General features: G+C 44.7%; 1 protein-coding gene across 2 annotated transcripts in view; it reads right to left on the bottom strand.

The window, feature by feature from the left end:
* LOC136018295 (netrin-4-like) overlaps window positions 1–19,428 on the bottom strand; it is a 45,253-nt gene that overhangs the window by 19,823 nt on the left and 6,002 nt on the right. For both annotated transcript variants that reach the window (XM_065687389.1, XM_065687388.1), the window contains 2 exons: window positions 17,119–17,660; window positions 5,369–5,632 (listed from right to left, as the gene is read on the bottom strand). In XM_065687389.1, the coding sequence (XP_065543461.1) occupies window positions 5,369–5,632; window positions 17,119–17,660 (806 nt within the window). The remainder of the gene's footprint in view (window positions 1–5,368; window positions 5,633–17,118; window positions 17,661–19,428) is intronic.

Genomic DNA, 19,428 nt, shown 5'->3' with positions numbered 1-19,428 from the left:
CTTATTTTTACCTACAGTGCCAATAACTCCATTATCACTGTAACAAACTGCATCCAAGTAACTGCTGTCCCCCTTAAATACAGCCCCTGAGTTACAGCAGGAACCAACTCTTAGTGTCTTAAGAGTGAAGGAAGCAGAAGGGGGAGCGAGGGTCAATATTTAACAGGTAAATGCCGGAATCACAGCATAATGAGCAAATCTCACTGTTAAGATCTCCCTGCCACAAGTGACTTTGGTCTCGTTCAAGGCTTTGTTCCTGATGCCACTGAACTACCTTTGCTGTAGAAAGACCCAGATTTAGTTTGCAGGGCAGAAACTCTAGGTTCTGATACAGGAACAAGGATTTGGGGGTTTACAGGTCAGGCATCATGGGTTACCACACTGTGGACATGACCTGTTCATTCAACAGGCAAATAACACTGTCGTTTACTCTGTAGTAAGTCTGGATAACCCCAGCAACTGCCTCGGTTTCTACTGGTTAATCCACAGTGGCTCTAGGGGGTGTGATGGAAAATCCACTCCCAAAGTGGGCCTGTGGGCTCCTCTCTGTTTTTTTGCCTCCATATGGATTGAGCTTGGCAGCGCTCATCGCTCCCATTCAAGTGAAATTATGTTGAGTAATGGAAGAGATGAAGCCAAGGGAAAAATGGGTTTTTGCAACTCCTCTGCAGATGGCTGCAGCCTGGGGAGCGTGGAGGGGCAGAGCTGGAACAGGGTCAGGACCAGCCAAATTTATAAGGAATAAGGAAGGAAAAGGCAAGAAAAGTCCATGGTTTAGCAGAAAACTTGTGCACGGCAAGGGAAGGATTCTAAATGCCTGAAGGCTCCAATGCCAATAGGGAATCTCTTTATAATCCTGTGCAAAATTGCTCTGTATTTTGTATGTACCAAAGCGTTAAAATGCAAACTCCAGGTACCCACAAGGTACAACCCTGGAAAGATTTGCTTAAATTCCTGGGAGATTTATTGAGGATGCTTGAATTGGCTGAAAAGCCTTGAAAAGCCTCGGTAACAGACTGAAAGCTTTTGTTCTAGTAGAACATAGGTGAGCTGAGGACAGAAGCAACATAGCAATCTGTTCAGTCCCAAGGGAGCTTAAAGCAGAAGGACGTGATGTATGAGGCCAAACCCAGCAGCCCCTATGAGCATCACATCACAGCAACTTCCTCCTGTTGGTGGCTGTGTCAAATTCAGCTCAGACACAGAACAGTATTCACTGCATGGAGCTTAAATGAAAGAACCTCAGAAATAGGCTGTGCTATGGGACATCAGAGAGGTATTGGTAGCAAGGGGTGCCTGATAGCTGTGAGATGGAGCAATTACTTCTCTTAGACACACAGAGACTCTTGTAGCTTGCATATGAAACACAGTCCTTAAAAGAACTAGAAGGCTTAATTTACCAACCCTAAAATACATTTACAAGCGTTTCCAATCAAATGGTTCTACTGGAAGGGTTATTATGGTTCTTTCACAGAGATGAAAGTAGCAAAGAACATCGCTTAAGTTATTAAACCAACAAAAAACGGTATTAAGGAGAGCAGTTAAGCAATAAAATCCAAATACATTTAAATAGCTCCCCCAGAGCCATTGCTTTTAAGAAAAGCTGTTTAAAGGTTAATAGTGTCAGATAGGAAATTGTTTGCTACTGCATCCCACAAAATAAGAGGCAGTTTCCTACAAGTAAGATGAGTCTCTGCATGGCTGGATCCACACTGAGCCCTGGTTCAGGAAAGCTTTTAGGCATGTGTTTAAATGCCACTCCTCAATAGGCATGTTTTTCTGATTTGGACTTCAGTAGTAAAGACATTTCCACAACAATACTAAAACGCAGGGAGAACTTGTTGACTTTATAATTGCGGAATTCCTGCTGAGTGAACCACGACATGGGTCGTACCGTCAAAACTGTGGTTGTGCTCTAAACCACAGAGACTCAAAGCATCATGTTGGTGGCATGAATGCCAGATGCTCTGGCTGCAAACCACAGGTGCTATGGAGAGCCTGCATAGATATCAAACACACTGATGGTTTTCAGAAGAAGGTAGGAGCACAGTGGAAAAGCAGGGGATGGGCACTACTAAACCACCATGGAATGGTCCCTGGGGCCACTATAGACCTAACATTACCTGAACCTCACATAAATGTCAGTTCAGAACTGGAGGAACTACTGCTGTGTCCTGCTGTTCCAGCTGGAATGCAAAGTGCTGATTCTGCAGTGAGGGGAGGACAATCCAGTTGACTTAACTGTCTTTTGAGTCGCAGTTCTAAAGCGCATCTCACCCTAGGAAACTAGGAACTCACTGCAACTGTCCACTAAAGTTAAAGAGAACCATTCCATGATGCTCCCCCGTCAGCTTCTTTGTCATCTCCAAACGCAAATACCTGAAACTTCCTCATCTACCTGCATGTTCCCACAAGGATTCCTGTGACATGCTTTGGTCCAATATGGGTATAAAAGATGTCAGCAACACCACTGTCTTCATGTAATTCTTGACTATTTTTGCTTCATAATTTGCATCATAGCATCATAGAATCATAGAATAGTTAAGGTTGGAAAGGACCTCAAGATCATAGAGTTCCAACCCCCCTGCCATGGGCAGGGACACCTCACACTAAACCATCCCACACAAGGCTTTGTCCAACCTGGCCTTGAACACTGCCAGGGATGGAGCACTCACAACCTCCCTGGGCAGCCCATTCCAGTGCCTCACCACCCTCACAGGAAAGAACTTCCACCTTATCTAAACTTCCCCTGTTTGAGTTTGAACCCGTTACCCCTTGTCCTGTCACTACAGTCCCTGATGAAGAGTCCCTCCCCAGCATCCCTATAGGCCCCCTTCAGATACGGGAAGGCTTCTCTGAGGTCCCCACGCAGCCTTCTCTTCTCCAGGCTGAACAGCCCCAACTTCCTCAGCCTGTCTTCATACGGGAGGTGCTCCAGCCCCTGATCATCCTCGTGGCCCTCCTCTTGTATGCTTTCAGATCATTACGGGAAGAGCTTGAAGTCCTTATTGAGTTTTAATTCTGGGGGAAATATCAGCACAGGGATCTGTGTTCTAGAATTTACTCTGACATGATCTTCATGTATTTAACATTCCTGGCACTACTTACGCAGTTGATGTGCACAGAGTAACGTTTCCTTTAACAAAACCTCCTCTTTGAGTTGCCAGCTACAAGAGAGAGCAGTTCCTGCATCTCTGAGTGCTGGACATCATGCAGACTGGCACAGCCTGGATCAGATAACGTGGAAACTGAGCTGGGGATTATCTGCAGAACTGCACAAGGTATCTGAAGAGGAGGTAACATTTACGAGGGATACAACAGCCAAGTCACCTACAAAACTCCGGTAGGAAACCAAGCTTTACCTTATGTAATCTCCATTTTGCCAAACAAGGAATTGACTTAGGGCCAGATCCTGCTCCCTTTGAAGTAAGTGGAAAACTTTCCATTTGCTTCACTGGGGAGGATCAGACCTCCAGGGAGTCAAGTTTGTGCCTGTAAAAGGATAAAGAAGCAAAAGAAACATCCGAGGCCACTTGTAAGACTTTCCTGGCAGGCTAGGTACCAATAACTACCAAGTCAAAAACCCCTAATGCTTTACACAAACCCATTCTAATCCACATTCGCTTTCCTCTGTCCTTACTTGCTTCTCATGGACCAGAAAGAGGATTGTGAAATGTCTGGCAAACAGCAAGGACTTTGGTCTGGATTTTGGGTTGTGTCCATGGGGCACTTTCTGCTTTGTAACCTTTGCTCTGGAAGCACCCCTTGATGCAGCTAAAAATGTTATCAAAGCAGATCCCAGACCTGAGAGCTCTCACTTCATTGGAGCTTAATAAAGAAATAGTGTAGAGCAACACATAACAGGAAGGCTTTCCTCACTTTTCTCACTGCTGCATTGAATCTCTGCTTAGGCAAAGACTTGTTGATAGGTGGGCCTTGCATATGATGTGATGCATCCACCCTCTTGCCTCCTGGGACATGAGTCACTCATGAAGTGCAATTCATCACAACTATTTCACCTTCTGCCCCATGAAGTCATTTGTGGCACAGAAAGATTCTATTCCCTTGTGACTGGTGGGGGGAAAAAAACCCAGTCATAGTTTACAATGGTTATGCCAGGAATATACGCAATATTGTGTTTTCCTCCTCTGAGGGACAGTGTTTGTTCTTCTCCCAGCTGCATTCATTTAACATGTTATTCAGCTATTTGGTTTCACTATGTGTATATTTTACAGTTTGCAGCAGGGAGAATGCACTCTTTAAACAGCTTTTCTCCCCACAGTTACGTAATAAATGAGTCTGTATTTGTATTTATAGTTAACTGGATCTGATCATATCATCTAGTGCTAGAACGCTGTAGCTGAATCAGATTTATACCACAGATGGGACTGATGCAGAAATGATCTTGCAAGCATTGTGAGACTCATACAGTCCTAATTATCTTTCAGTATCTACCTCTGAACCTAGAAAAGTTGAGAGGAAGACAACAAATACACGTTCCAGAGGAGAATAAACCAAAATGTCAGGGGTACCATATATACAGAAATTAGCTGAGGATGCATTTCTTGACTCTATTGCATCACTGTGCACCAGGGACTAAAGTTCTAAGGGTTATTTTCATTTTCAAAACCCATCACAGGAACAGACAGATTTCTGGAACCGGTGGAGCTATTGACTGGTTTAAAGTGGCTATGATGTATGTATGGAGACAGGCTGAGAAAGTGGGGGCTGTTCAGCCTGGAGAAGAGAAGGCTGCGTGGAGACCTCAGAGCAGCCTTCCAGTACCTGAAGGGGGCCTATAGGGATGCTGGGAAGGGACTCTTCATCAGGGACTGCAGTGACAGGACAAGGGGTAACGGGTTCAAACTGAAACAGGGGAAGTTTAGATTGGATCTAAGGAGGAAGTTCTTTACTGTGAGGGTGGTGAGGCACTGGAATGGGTTGCCCAGGGAGGTTGTGAGTGCTCCATCCCTGGCAGTGTTCAAGGCCAGGTTGGACAGAGCCTTGGGTGGGATGGTTTAGTGTGAGGTGTCCCTGCCCATGGCAGGGGGGTTGGAACTGGATGATCTTGAGGTCCTTTCCAACCCGAGCTATTCTATGATTCTATGTGTTTAGATGTATCTGGATATTTGGCTGGCATACCCCATCCCTGGCAGTGTTCAAGGCCAGGCTGAATGGAATCATCGAAACTGCAGCAAGGGTTAGAGGAAATCTTTCCCCAGAGTGGTTTAGGTTTCACTGATGTGGATTGACTGTGTTGCTCTCTTTTAGACAGGCTTAGGAGGGCTTGGCCAGCATCACACACAAGTGTAGGCTGAGGAAGCACAAGCAGTGCTTGTGCTAACACTAGTAAGTGAATAGAACTCACCATGTTCTCCATGACCCCCGTCCTGTTGGCAAGCTCGCATTCTTCGGCATGCCCATTGCAGAAGCAGCTTCCCCGGATGATCAGGTCATAAATAGCATAGTGGGCAAACCTCTGGGGTTTCTCCACCAATCCTGAGCCATGGCAGGGACATTCCTGTCTTTTCAACAGAAGGAGGCGGAGATTGGTGAGTTTCAGGAGATCTTGAGCCTCAGGACTGTAGGGGTCTTCAATCTTGTTAGCCGGACTTAAGGCACGATAGATCACCTGAAAGACAGAAGGTACACATCCAAGAATAGATGTAGGACACTGCATACGCAGCAAACATCCTAAGGTGATGCTCAGTAATAGTCCCTATTTAGAAGACTCTGCATAAGCAATTGTGGGGCTGTGACTGATCCCAGACCATCACAGCAAGCGGTTGTGTACCTGCTTTCGCTCCTGTGAAATAGGAAGTGCCTGTCTCACAGGAGTGAGATAACGAAGGAGTTTTATCTAAGTGAGATAAGGAGTTTAAGCATCTCTCCCTGGGTTACTGAGCCCAGTCACTTCTTGCTGTTCAGCAGACTAGAGAGCTGGTTGCACTCATACCCAGGATCAGATGTCCTCTGTTGTGTCCATGCTGACTCCAAACTGAGAGCTATTTTCTCCTTTGGTTGAGTTTTTCTACCACAGCAGAGGGACTTGCCCTCGGGGTTCTTTGGCCTTGCTTTAGAAGCGGTGACAGTGCCTGTCTGACTGACTCCAGAAGTGGAGTGAAAGCTTTTCGTTTCCATAGGGATTCCCTCTTTCTCTCCCTGTGTTTTCCTTTTCCTTTCTTTCTAGTGAACTGACCAGGATACTTGCAGCATATAAAATACTTGTGCTCCTTTTTGCTTGCAGGAGCCAGAAAAGAGCTTGTGGGACGTGTCTGGAAGAGAGCTCTGTTGTGTGTTGATGGCACATAGGGAGATGACCCCCCTTAAACTAACAGAATCAGCTGCCAGGCTTCACTCAGAACTATACCAGGCGTACACCAGGCAGTACCACAGCAAAGCAGTGGTACACGTCCCACCTGCCCACTGCATTTTCTGCTTGGTTTCTTCCTTTTCCTTGTAACCCCCTTCTCTTACACCATCAGCTACTTACAAAGCTGCAAACAGGCCTGTTGGTGAGACCAGAGGTGCCTGTGTTTCCCTGTTTGACAGAGCTGTGGGCACATTGCCCAGGCTGTGCAATGCAGGTGCCTACATTCCCCTGAGCAATGAAGCCATGACAAAACAGCCCTGGCCTTTCCACCTCAATGTCTACATTCCCCCAGTCAACGGAACCATGAGCAAATGGCCCATTCTGCTTTGCCCAGGTGCCCAGCATTCCTTTTACTGATGGATTCACAGGACAAAGCCCCAGTCTCCACTTCCCAGTTCTCCAGGTCTCATCTTTAGAATAATAGAATCATAGAATAGTGTGGGTTGGAAAGGACCTCAAGATCATCCAGTTCCAACCCCCTGCCATGGGCAGGGACACCTCACACTAAACCATCCCATCCAAGGCTTCATCCGACCTGGCCTTGAACACTGCCAAGGATGGAGCACTCACAACCTCCCTGGGCAACCCATTCCAGTGCCTCACCACCCTAACAGGAAAGAATTTCCTCCTTAGATCCAATCTAAACTTCCCCTGTTTAAGTTTGAACCCGTTACCCCTTGTCCTGTCACTACAGTCCCTGACAAAGAGTCCCTCCCCAGCATCCCTATAGGCCCCCTTCAGATACGGGAAGGCTGCTCTGAGGTCTCCACGCAGCCTTCTCTTCTCCAGGCTGAACAGCCCCAACTTCCTCAGCCTGTCTTCATACGGGAGGTGCTCCAGTCCCTGATCATCCTCATGGCCTCCTCTGGACTTGTTCCAGCAGTTCCATGTCCTTTTTATGTTGAGGACACCAGAACTGCACACAATGCTCCAGGTGAGGTCTCACAAGAGCAGAGTAGAGGGGCAGGATCACCTCTTTTGACCTGCTGGTCACGCTCCTTTTGATGCAGCCCAAGATACGGTGGAAACCATTTTTATGAACCCTGTCTCCTTCTTCCCAGTCCTCTGTGGACCACACAGAGGTGGAGGGGCTTCCCAGAGCCCTGAGGACCTGGGTGTGTACAGACACACACATCTTCCTAATTGTGGTCCATTAATCAAAGACCAAGCTAATGAACTGGGTAGAATTGTTCTACAGAGCTCAGACATCTCAAAGCAGGATTAAAAACTAAGTACTGGGATCATAATGGTTAAAAATCCTTGCGAAACTGTTTTAAATTAGTATAAAATGGAGAAACCAAGGGTAAAGCAGTCTGTTGAGTCACTGGGGTTTATAAGCTCTATTGCCATACTTAGCTTTCTTGTCCATGCCTTCTCTAATACAGATGTTTGGTAAAAATGATACCTGCTGTCAGGATAGCTCCCTGGAGGATACCTACAGCCCACTGGCTCGAGAGCATAAATGCATGAGGTACTTTGCTGCAGGACAAGACATCTGAACAAAGGCAATCAATATGTCCTTAGCTCCTGCAAGATCTGCACTGCTCCTGCAGTGACCTCCTCAAACAAGGCTGGGCAAGAGGCTTAATGTCTCGATGGGTCTCCTCACAGGAGACAGGAAGGGTGAATGAGGTGAAGAGGCTGGGCCTGTCTGAAAGAAAGGACTAGATAATGGCCAAAGGGTTTCTTTTTACTCTTTCTGGCATTATATTTTTGCTTGATGGCAATAGTCTTCCATTGTGCTCTATTAGCTGAGAAGGACATCTTGTGTATTGTATTGCACTACAAGAAACCTGTTTAGTGCACAGTATAGTGAGTTAAAAGAGATAGATAGATTCAAGTTTTGGGATCTCAAGTCAATTATCCATCCTCCCCATGCTTTAATGGCATCTATATCACACCAAGTTCTTTAGTCAGAAGAGCAGCAGTTGGGTGCTCTTCTCCCAGCAGAAAGCCATTTGCTTACATGAAGCTGGATTGGGTTTTGTTTCTTTGCTTGACGGCTTGGAAGAAGGTTGGGTTCCCTGTGGGTTCATTGTCTTGCAGATATTTTCATTTCTGGACTTACATCTCTTGAAGAGAGTTGCTTTGGCATTTTCCATATCCCCTTAGAGCTCCAGATGTTATTTGTGAGTAAAGATGTTAATAACGCGGATGTCCCATAGGGATTGTGGCATCCTTTTACGAATAAACCCAGTATTCCGTTCCAGTTAAGGTACAGGAGTCTGTATGATTAATTCATGACACATTTCTGTCTGGAATAAGCTCAGTGGTGAAATTGGGTTTGCTTGTCCTCCTCTCTCCCAAGGCAAGACTTGTTAAGTGTTACAGATCTGATTTGGGTGACATAACGCTAGTGGAGTCTTTTGGGAGTGGCATTTCTATGTTCTTGGATTCAGCAACCACCAAGGAATTAACCGTCCTTAACTTTGTAATAATCAAAGATACTGAGGATTTACTTAAACGAAGACGTTTTGTATCAGCAGAGACAAAGCAGGTATGTTGTGCCGGTATCAGTGGGTTTAGGTGAGCTGCATTTTGCACACAGGTAGCACAGCTTTATTTCTTATCTAAATCAGTTTAGCATTATTTCATATAGGCATAAAGCTGGGAAATGGAATTTCCCTCTCTCTTTGTTTCTGGAGGACATGTTCTCCTTGAAATATTGGTGGTTAAAACCCTTGAGCACAAGGAAGAGTATAATGTAATCACCATCTTTTCGCTCTGTTTTAATACTGGCTTCTTCTGACATTAAAGTGCCAGCCATTAGATCTTCCTTAATATATGTGTTCCCTACTGGCAGGAGCAATATGTCACAATCCGTAAGTTGTACTTATTAGTCTACTGTGTGAACTGATTCAAGTAATTGTAGAGTGGGAGGAATGTTTAAACCAAATCTGATACCTCATCTTACATGCCTTCAATTATTTTTCCATAAATGCATAATTTACCTAAAAAAACCAACCCAACCCAAACCATTCAACTTCATTTCGGTACTAAAAAGCCATGATTCTATTTTAAATGAATGTATTTGGGGTTATGGTTCCCTAAGAATGCGTGAATCCTAAATTAGGAGCCAGATTGGTGGTGGTTGTATGGACGGGTTGATGATTTTGTATGGCACAGGGGAGAATTTAATTTCTGTAAAAGAGGAAGAGATGTCACTGTCAGCAAAGCACTGAGTTGGGAATGCAACTCTATGGTCAAAGCCAAATTGTTCCATGTTGTTTATGTTTCTGAAGCCTATGGAGCAGATTCCTTCTGTACAGGTTGCTGTTTGACTTCTGCCTTTTGCAGAAAGGCAGAAATATGATTCATTTTTCATTTCCCAGACATAACCATCCAAATGTGCAGTTTTCCATTATATTCATGTAAAAGACTTGAAGAGACTGCAATGAATAAAAAAGTGCTTTCTTTCAATGAAGGTACAAGCTCTGAAAAGAGCTTCCCATGATGCTGACTGTAAAGCTATTTCTTGTCTGATGAAATCTCTATCTGCTATCAAGCTCTGTTCTTTCTTTGCTGTAACAGACTGCTCTGAATGTCCCAGTCCTTTCTCTAAACATCAGAGTGCAGCTTTCATACAAGTAGCATGTGCACAGAAATGATGCTGACCAGGTCTGCTAAAGGACACCTTAGAAGTCTTTCTGCTTCAATTGAATTGGGTGGAAGTGGAAAGTATTCAGCATCTCTATAGTCTCACCCCTTTGTGGAAATACACCCTAGATCCTGAGTTCCCCTTATAATCAGGAGCTGCCACCAGAGCTAAATGCTGAGTAGGACATTCATGCTTATCTGCATATCTGCTATCAAGCGCATATTTGTCATTCTCATCTTCAAAAGTCAATCAGCTCGCCTCAAAAAGATGGGCACTGCCCTGTCCTCTCCCGACCTTTCTGAGAGCAAGGAAGCCTGGAGAATGCTGCCAGTGTGCAGGGCTGAAAAGGTGGCCAGTGCTAGAGGCCTGGTTTTGCTGTACACAACTTGGCACAGCTTCACATGGGGTGATGTTTTATCGCCAATCAAGAGAGCATCTTCATTCCGGAGACAAGGTCTCAGACTTTTGGTTTCTTGCCATCTGCTTTGCTTCACCATTCCTGATGCAGATAATTCTGTTTTCTTAACCTGATCTTCCAGCCAGTATTAGTCAGAAAAGATGTGGACACAGCAAAGGTTCCCCCTTGCAAGCTCATAGCCTAAGGTCAAAGCATCTGAGTCATAACTGGAGGGCAGTGCCAATGTATGGCCTACTACAAAAGAAGATCCTGTGCAGAACAAGCATTTGATATTACAAACCATCCTTAAGCTATGCTGATCGTGTTGCACACAATCAGGTTAATGAGGTCAGAAATGTCTGTGTGCTTATTCTAGGCCCAACAGAAGGAAGCTGCAATAAAAACTCTCATCAGCCCTAAATCCGCTTCATTAAGGGATTTTCATGTGAGTTGATTTTGTTCTTCAAAGAATAGTCAACAATTGTCTCAGATTTTTTCCTGCCCAGTGGCAAATATCCTCTGGTTTATTTGATGGAGCCCCTTGGCTAAAACTAATTCTTCTATCTTGTGGCACAGTAGTCTTCACTAAGTAGTCTTCTTCCTGTTTGGAAATACTGTTGGAGCACAAAGAAAGTCTAGCCATTCCCTTAGCTATTAGAAGGCCCATTCTGATGATTCGTGGAATAGTGGTTTTTAGTCAGGATCTACTGCTTTTCTGTCCTCCCAGAGAATAAAACTTAGAACCCAGTATAGAGTATGATTGATTCTTAATGAAATATTTGTGCATTTGATTATTTAAATTGACCTGGGTAGACTCAGCTACTACCAAGACAGTGGCATCTTGAATTCATTCTGTTTCCCAAAACAGAGAGGGTCAGTATCCCTTCAATTTGCATTTGCTTTGAGGTTATTCCAGTCATCCAGTCCATGTGGCATTAATATTAATATTTAGGCATTGCTACCAATATGATGATGGGGAAAGACAGGCAGACAAACCTGAAGAGCCATGCAGTCTTTTTCTCTTCCTCAAAGTGTATTCTGTAGGTTCAGCCTATCCATAGATGTAAATGTCTAGATCTATGTAGAAAGGCAAGGTTGCGTGGAGAAGCAGTATCTTCTATCTAGTCAGGGAGTGTAGTTGGAGTACAAAGTCTAACTATTGGGTACAAAACCCTTCAGCTTGCAGTTTGTGTATAGAGAATGGACAAAATTCCTTTCATTCTACATAGCTCCCACTCACAAAGTGCAGTGTCCTTTGTCGCTGTGAGGAATTATACTTGTTCTGTAATGGCAAAGGGTGGCACGAGGAGTTCTGTGATGCAGACAGCTCAGCTGGGAACTGGACTGAGCATGAGGGGACTCATTTCACTCCGTCTGCTGAATTGTCAGGGAAAGGTAAAACAACCCCATCACTGTCAGTGTCAACCAATGTCAGCCAAGCTGTGTTCTCATGGGAAACCGTCCGTTCCTTGTAAGTGGAGCCACTTGTATCTCTTAGGTCTTGTCTGAAATCTTACACATGAACAGACTTCGCTGTGTGTATAGGCTCACCATGACAGTGATGTGTGGACAAGTGTGGAGCAAACAGCTCGGTGTTCTTTTGCCTGGAGTTTGACCATTACAACAATGAATCTCTAAGATTTATGGCATTTTAGACAAGAACTTTTTCACAGCTGAGACTTCAAATAGGTAATGGCTGCAACTCCGCTGAGGTTTGAGAGAGCAGGGTGAGAAGAAACACTTGATATCTGCTGCCTTCTATGTTCAGGAAATACAGAAGCAATGCTCAAAATCCAAACCAGGTCAAAGTAGGACACTTGGTGCCCCCTCGGCGTTCACTTGCCAGCGATGGGAATGCTGCACTAGTGTCAGTTCACATTCCCTTCAGAGACAAATCCTTGAGCCTCTTAATTCTTCCTCCAGGGAAGCAGGGCCTGGCAGTGCTATCTGCTTGTTTACACTGCTGGTGTTAACTGCTTCCTCTCAACTTGCCTCTGCATTCTGTCTCCTCTACAGTTCAAGTTAAAGCAAACGCTGAACAGACGGCCCTAGTCATAACATTCGGGCACTTACCTTCACTAGTGACTAATCCCTCCTGGAATCCTTTCCGTCTGGCACTCGGAATAACCCGAGCATCATACAACTTAGAGAAGCCAGTCCTGACGGCTGTTGGACAAATCACTGCAGTGCAAGACCCTGCCCTTGCATCTTAGCTACTAGGAATTCACCCTTGTGATGTGCTGAGCATGTTTCTTTTCAGTGACCCCATTGCTATAGGAGATCAGACCTTGAAGAAGCCACTGAAGCCTAATGGTGACCTCTTGAATTATTGATGTTGCCACTTGATGAGGTATGTGTGTGCGTGCGGGGGATCCTCCTTTGTTTATCAGAAGGTTTGGCACGGATACAGGAAAAGAGGAGCCTGAGGAAAGACAGGAAAAAATGTAGGTCCTTGGGACAGGATCACATACACTCCACAGAGCCTGGCCCTGGCCTGGTTTGGTGTCTGTGTGCAGTGGTCCCTCGCTGCCAGAACTTGCTCAAGGAGTCCTTGTAGATGGAGAAAGGCAGCAGAGGTCTTCAGGGCCAGTGCAGAGAAGAGGCCTTCCATAGGGTTGACTGTGGCTTCTGTCTGAGCAGCCTGGTGGCTTTTGAAGCAGACAGAAGTGCATCCATCCCATCACAACACTTCTTGATCTGGCATTCACAGAGAGTGTTTGGAAGAGTGATTAAAAGTCTTTTAGCTACAAAGCGAGTCCACTCATCTCTGACAAAAGGCACTGCTGGGGGCTTCTGTCCCTAAAGAGGTCACCACAGGATGCAAAACGGAGGATGAGCAGGTCTTCTGTGCAAGGCACACTTAACATGTTGCCATAGAAACCAGTTCCTTAATTCAGGCATACACAATTCTTGCAGCCCCCAGTGAATTCCAGTAATGGGTTTATTATATCACACTTCATTGGTGTCATCTGTCACGCAGACACTCACATAAATGAACCAGCCTTTGATTCAAAACTCCTTTCCAGTAGCCAGACCCAGTAGGGAAAGGGTCTTCTCTTGGGTCTGGTGGTTATAAGCAGGTCAGTGTGCTACCCTACTTTGCATGCTAATGTCTTCCTTCCATGCAAACATCTTCTTCAGTGGAGGAGAACATTTGTTTTCATTTCCTGATATTCCAGTTTATTAAACACATGCTCCTAATCTCTCAGATCCTTGCATGCACGTGCTGTCAGGATGCAGGTTGAAATATTTTGGTCCCAGCTTCCCCCATATGATGTTTAAGCTGTAAGACACACTCATGTCTGATGCAAAGTTGTTGTCATTTCTCCTTTTGTTTGGGCCAGAGGCTTGATTTACATTCGCTGATCTGAAGGCTCATTTTAGGCTCCTAAAGTATATAGCATAGTGGTTTTAGATCAGAAAACCAGATGGACAAGTAGGTAAGTAAGTTCTGCGTTGATGCCTATAGATGCACTTACAGTAGATTAACAGGTCTTAAAAAGGTGGGGTTGGTTTGAGTTCCTGATGTTACGTTGAAGGTTGTTGTACTGAAGATGATGAGCATAGGATCTCACTCATGAAGACAGGTTGACAGAGATGGGCTTCTTCAGCCTAGAGAAGAGAAGGCTCTGGGGGGGATCTAGGATCTCAGATAGAGAGATTTTAGCTGCAGAAGTACTCTGGATCTCAACAGGAGTAAGGGATTTAGTAAGTGCTGGAGTAAAAGAAAACTGCAATAGGGACACGAGGAAGTTATCTCCTTGCATTTCTACAGGACTTGTTTCCCAGTGCATGACACCTTTTGTCTCAGCTATACCTTGTTTGGATGGAATGGAGATGTGTGACCCTGTCAGAGCTGAAAGAGAAGGGATAATCTACAAGGGATATACCTTAACTTAGTGATGCATTATGTTCTGTTGTGACATTTTCACACCACTCGCCCAAATGTCTTTTGCTTCCATTCTAGTCTCCTAAAAGTTCCTTTTCTGCCAAGTTTTCCATCATGCTCACAGGAAAAGCCTCTTTCAGTGGTCTCGGAGGACCACCAGCATGTGCTGCCTCAGGGAGATGCATCTCAGTTTATGGTTGCATGTAAGCTACTGCAGCTCTAACACCTTCTCCTTTCACACCTACATTCTCATTTCTGGAAGCCAGTTGACCTGAAATCTTGTTTCCTGATGTGTCCAACATGGGTTTTAAACCAAAGTGTTCTTAGTAACCATCTCTTTTTTGATTCCTTTTGTGCCCTGTTAAAAGGAATTTGTGCCACTTCTCTAAATGTATAGGACAATGCTCAAGAAAAACCTGAGTGGCGTTGAGTGGAAATTCCTCCAGCCCCCTCAGCAGAGAATACTGGCACTTAGGGCTTTAATGACCATTTAATTTGGGATGGGTTTGGTCATTTCAGAAATGCTGTCAGTTTGTGACGTCCTCAGCAATCCAGGGCTCAGCCAGGATCAGTACCTGGGTAGGCTGGAGTGGAGATGGCAAAGAAGCAGAGAACGCTGCAGAAAGTAATGGAGATTCATTCAGCTTCCTTCCAAGTCAATTGTGAGTCAGTGCCAGGCAAACCCGAGCAGGTACCACTTTAAATAACTATGCTCTGCCTTCCTTTATTTTCACTCACAAAAGGATCTGCTGTGTCCCATTGCTGACCTGAAAAGCCCAGTGCCTTTGCACCCTTGCCATAGTGGCATGTCATAGATTCATTAAGAGGCCTCTGTAAAGTCTATCCAGAACTTCAGAATGCTTTTGGGTTAATGTGCTGTGGAAACAATATTTGTCTTGCTCTCTGTTAAGTTGCTTCCTGTGCACTCCTCTCTGGAAGAAATGACCTCTGTGTATTCAATTCATGTAACAGTTGATGAAAGTATTTGGGATCTGCAAGGATGACCTGTAAATATATGACTGTTCATACTAGTGTTTTCTAACATCTACTACCTCAGCGTTGATGGATTTAAGCATACACATATTCATTGTGCGGTAGCTGCTGCCCAAGTTGACAGAATCATTTTGACACTTGTTATCACAAAGGCTTGTGTTGAATGAACGTCTTATTATTTGATTTTATGCCATGCACCTCTCTGATTTGTTGTAGCAGCAGCACATGGTCTTGATGATATTCCCCAAGGTAAAGTAAGCACAAAAGCCAACATAGTGCAGGGCAAAAGGGGATGCTGTACTAGAGAAGAGAGAGTTGTTTTGTGTGTAAGGCCAAGGCATTTGCCTCAGACTTTGTATTCTGTTCCTTACTCAAGCAGAATTGTCCTGCTTCACCTTTCTGTGCTCTTCTTCCCTATCTGTGAAATGGGAACAGGACCCTGTGATGGTGCTGGAGATAGTTAAACGGATCTTGCAAAGTCCTTCATATTTATATTGGAAGGCACACAAGAGTGGCAATTGTATTAGTTGCCTAGATTCTGTACTGATGTGGCAAACTGTAATCTCTCTGCAGAAGACATTTGGATGTATTTGGCTTAAATGTATCATAACTGACCAGCAGAATTGCTACTCCAGGAACAAGGCAGGTCAGTAGTCTGATCTGCTCCAGATTTCTAGTACGTAGGGATGCTTCCTGGCCTGTTGCACGAAGATGAGCTTGGTCCTTAGTGCTCTTTCCCTGTGTCAGGTATCGTACACTAGTTTATTTCTCAAGTGCATTTGGAAGTGACCTGCTGAAACCCCTGTGGGTTTTGAAGTCCATCTGGATCATTCGTCTCATACCTGAGCTTAGTGTGCAGCAAAGTATTACTGCCAAACCTACATGATCGCTTCCAGACAGGGAGACCAAGAGGGCTGGGACTTCTCTGAGGAAGAGAGAAGGAAGTGAAAGGACTCCAGCTTCTGTTGTGGCTATAGGAATCTCTTATAATATGCTTTCTTGCCTTTATGTCTGCTCTTTTCTCACTCAACCTGTGAAACCTGGCTGCTCACTTCCACTTCCTGTTCCTGGATCCTTTGGCTTGATACAGAGTGGTTGCCCCCAGCAGCAAATTTACATTAAACTTAGGGGAAGGATGTGTTTAAAAGTCATCCAATCATCCAGGACTTTTTAGATGGAAAAGAAAAGGAATGACCATGTAGGTGTTAGTGACTTTGTCCTATGATCTTCAAATATTTGCTATTGTACCTTCTTGAAAGTCTGTTTTATTTGTATTAAACATCCAAATGCCATAGCTTTGTCTATGGCCACACTCAGAGAGTTGTGGTCAATGGCTCAGTGTCCAAGTGGAAGCCCATGACAAGTGGTGCTCCTCAGGGATTGGTACTGGGACCGGTGCTGTTCAGCTTGGTCTAGTTCAGGATGTCCCTGCTCATTGCAGGGGGGTTGGACTAGATGACCTTTGAAGGTCCCTTCCAGCCCAAACTATGATTCTATGACCATGCAGTTCGTGTCATCCTAAAGCACAAAAACAGTTTGGATAGATCAGACTCTATAAATGTGTATTTCCCTACATCTATTTGGTTGGAATTCTAGCTCAGTTCCTGGTATCTGCAATGTAAAATTAGGCAGCATTAATCCTATCCTGTGCAACTCGCATTAAAGAAATTTCTTATAGAATTTCTGTTCATTTTCATTGATATATAATTATTCTTCTTACCCTTCATTTTCTAACACAAAGCTTTGGGGGATGGGTGGCATTTCTTCATTTATATGTGTGGCATCTCTTTGAGTACATGCTCTCTGATTTTCATCCAGTCTTTAGCTGTTTGACATTAAACTCAGTCCAAACCTCAGTTATGACTTACCTCTCCTCTGGTGCAGGGCATTGCATCTGAATACCTGGATGTGCACATGGAGCCCTCCTCAATCAGATCATCCTGGAGTCCAAAAGTCGCTGTACAGTTGACAGAGAAATACTTGTAGGGCCTCCAAGTCTGCCCATAGTCCTGGGATCTTTCCAGCACCATCGCAGCTGGGCGAGGTGACTTGAACACAGCAATGACATGGGTCAGGTAGAATTCTGTTTCAAAGTCCAGTCTGATTTCTTCCCTGTGTACCCCTTGGGCAGACTGCCACCAGGAGATGGGGTTTGCAAAGAAATCATCCGTCATGTCAGCAGGGAGATGGGAGTTATCAGGCTGGTTAGCATTGCACTTGGTGCAGCGAGGCTGCCCACAGCCATGGGTGACCCGATGGAGGAGATTCTGGTCTGGGTAGAAGCAGTAGAGCTCTGTGCTGTTCTGGCCACACGTGGTGAGGGTGACCGGTGTCCTCCCTGTTGCCAGGTTTCCCACTGGAGGGTTGCAGGACCGGCCATTGCAGCGGAAGGCTCGGAGCCTGGTGGGATCTGAAACACAGGCAAAGAGACACAACAAGGAGAGTTTCTCACACAGTTGTCAGGCTGTAACATAGGTGACCATACAGATGACTGGGTGCCTCGTTTGGGGAGTTATGTACTTCCAAGGAGAACTACTTCATCTTTTCATACAAAATAGGGAAGGAATTTCTTAGTAAATCTAGTCGTTGGTTTTGGTCCTAACTCAAAAACTGAGGTCTTTAGAAAATTCATGCTCATGGTGCTTCACTTTGATACATCTGTTGAAAATGCAGTTGTGTCCATCTAAATGTGATGGTTAAATATGAATTTCATGTTTAACCACAGAAATCTTGTGTTTTCTTGCTTTCACTCCTGTAAAGCTCTATAACAAGTCTATATACAAGTCCAGAGGAGGGCCATGAGGATGATCAGGGACTGGAGCACCTCCCGTATGAAGACAGGCTGAGGAAGTTGGGGCTGTTCAGCCTGGAGAAGAGAAGGCTGCGTGGAGACCTCATAGCAGCCTTCCAGTACCTGAAGGGGGCCTATAGGGATGCTGGGGAGGGACTTTTCATCAGGGACTGCAGTGACAGGACAAGGGGTAATGGGTTAAAACTTAAACTGGGGATGTTTAGATTGGATACAAGGAAGAAGTTCTTTCCTGTGAGGGTAGTGAGGCACTGGAATGGGTTGCCCAGGGAGGTTGTGAGTGCTCCATCCCTGGCAGTGTTCAAGGCCAGGTTGGACAGAGCCTTGGGTGGGATGGTTTAGTGTGAGGTGTCCCTGCCCATGGCAGGGGGGTTGGAACTGGATGATCTTGAGGTCCTTTCCAACCCAAACTGTTCTATGATTCTATGATTCTAACTGAGGCTGAATCTATTCAATGCATTTATTTTCATTGCTACCAGAAAGCGAAGTCAAACTGTACTACACATTGTAGATACATTAAAGAAAGAGACTATTGCTGCCCAGCTCATTACAGACACTAATTACCCGTACAAACACAAAAAGAAAGCATGTATTTCTGTAGTGACTCATTACTGGCATAATTTCGAAAGGATGTTGAGTTTCTGCTGCTCCTACTGAGATCAGCTGGAATTGTTAATACTTGGAAGAGTTTAAAACCAAGTCTCTCTTGTTTAAATACCTTGACATGGACAGAAAGTGACAATATTGTTTGTCAAATTTGCAAATATTGGCTAATTTGGGGGTATCTTCCGTGTGTACAACTGCTTCTGAAGTAAAAAGGGTAGGAATAACTACAAAGCCTTAATATTGTTTGGAAATCAATAGTGTCTTGAACCGGCATTAAAGATCGTTCCAAAACCTTACCATGCTGGTGAAAACTACGTTTCTAATGGTGTACAACGTCCTCCTTGCAACTTAAGAGTCTCGAAGGAGTTAAAGAGTGACCTTGCAAGGTCATAAATCTAATCCAAGGGGTCACAAGTCAGATGGCTGGATGGAAGTCCTACAGGAAATGACCCTTCCAATGAAACCTAGGATGACCGTAAACCCTGGGTAATCCAGAAGCGGTTCAGAGGTCAGCTATTAGTTCAACAGTCTGGGTCAACATTTCAAACCCCCCCCTTGGTTTTCATTCAGCCTTTCCCCAAGCAAAGTTAAAGTGAAGTTATGTCAAAGAAAAGACTCTAATTCAGCCCTATAAAAATACTCCAACTGTAAATGTAGTTGGATGAAACTGATGTCCCTCTTTCCAAAGGGAATATTCAAGGTGAAAACTAGTGTGTAACATGCAAGGTTTTGCATCTGAGTTGTTTCTGTCCTTAGTTCCTTC

This window comes from Lathamus discolor, chromosome 7 (genome assembly GCF_037157495.1).
Source record: "Lathamus discolor isolate bLatDis1 chromosome 7, bLatDis1.hap1, whole genome shotgun sequence".
Classification (NCBI taxonomy): domain Eukaryota; kingdom Metazoa; phylum Chordata; class Aves; order Psittaciformes; family Psittacidae; genus Lathamus; species Lathamus discolor.
This window is presented reverse-complemented; position numbering and strand designations above follow the sequence as displayed.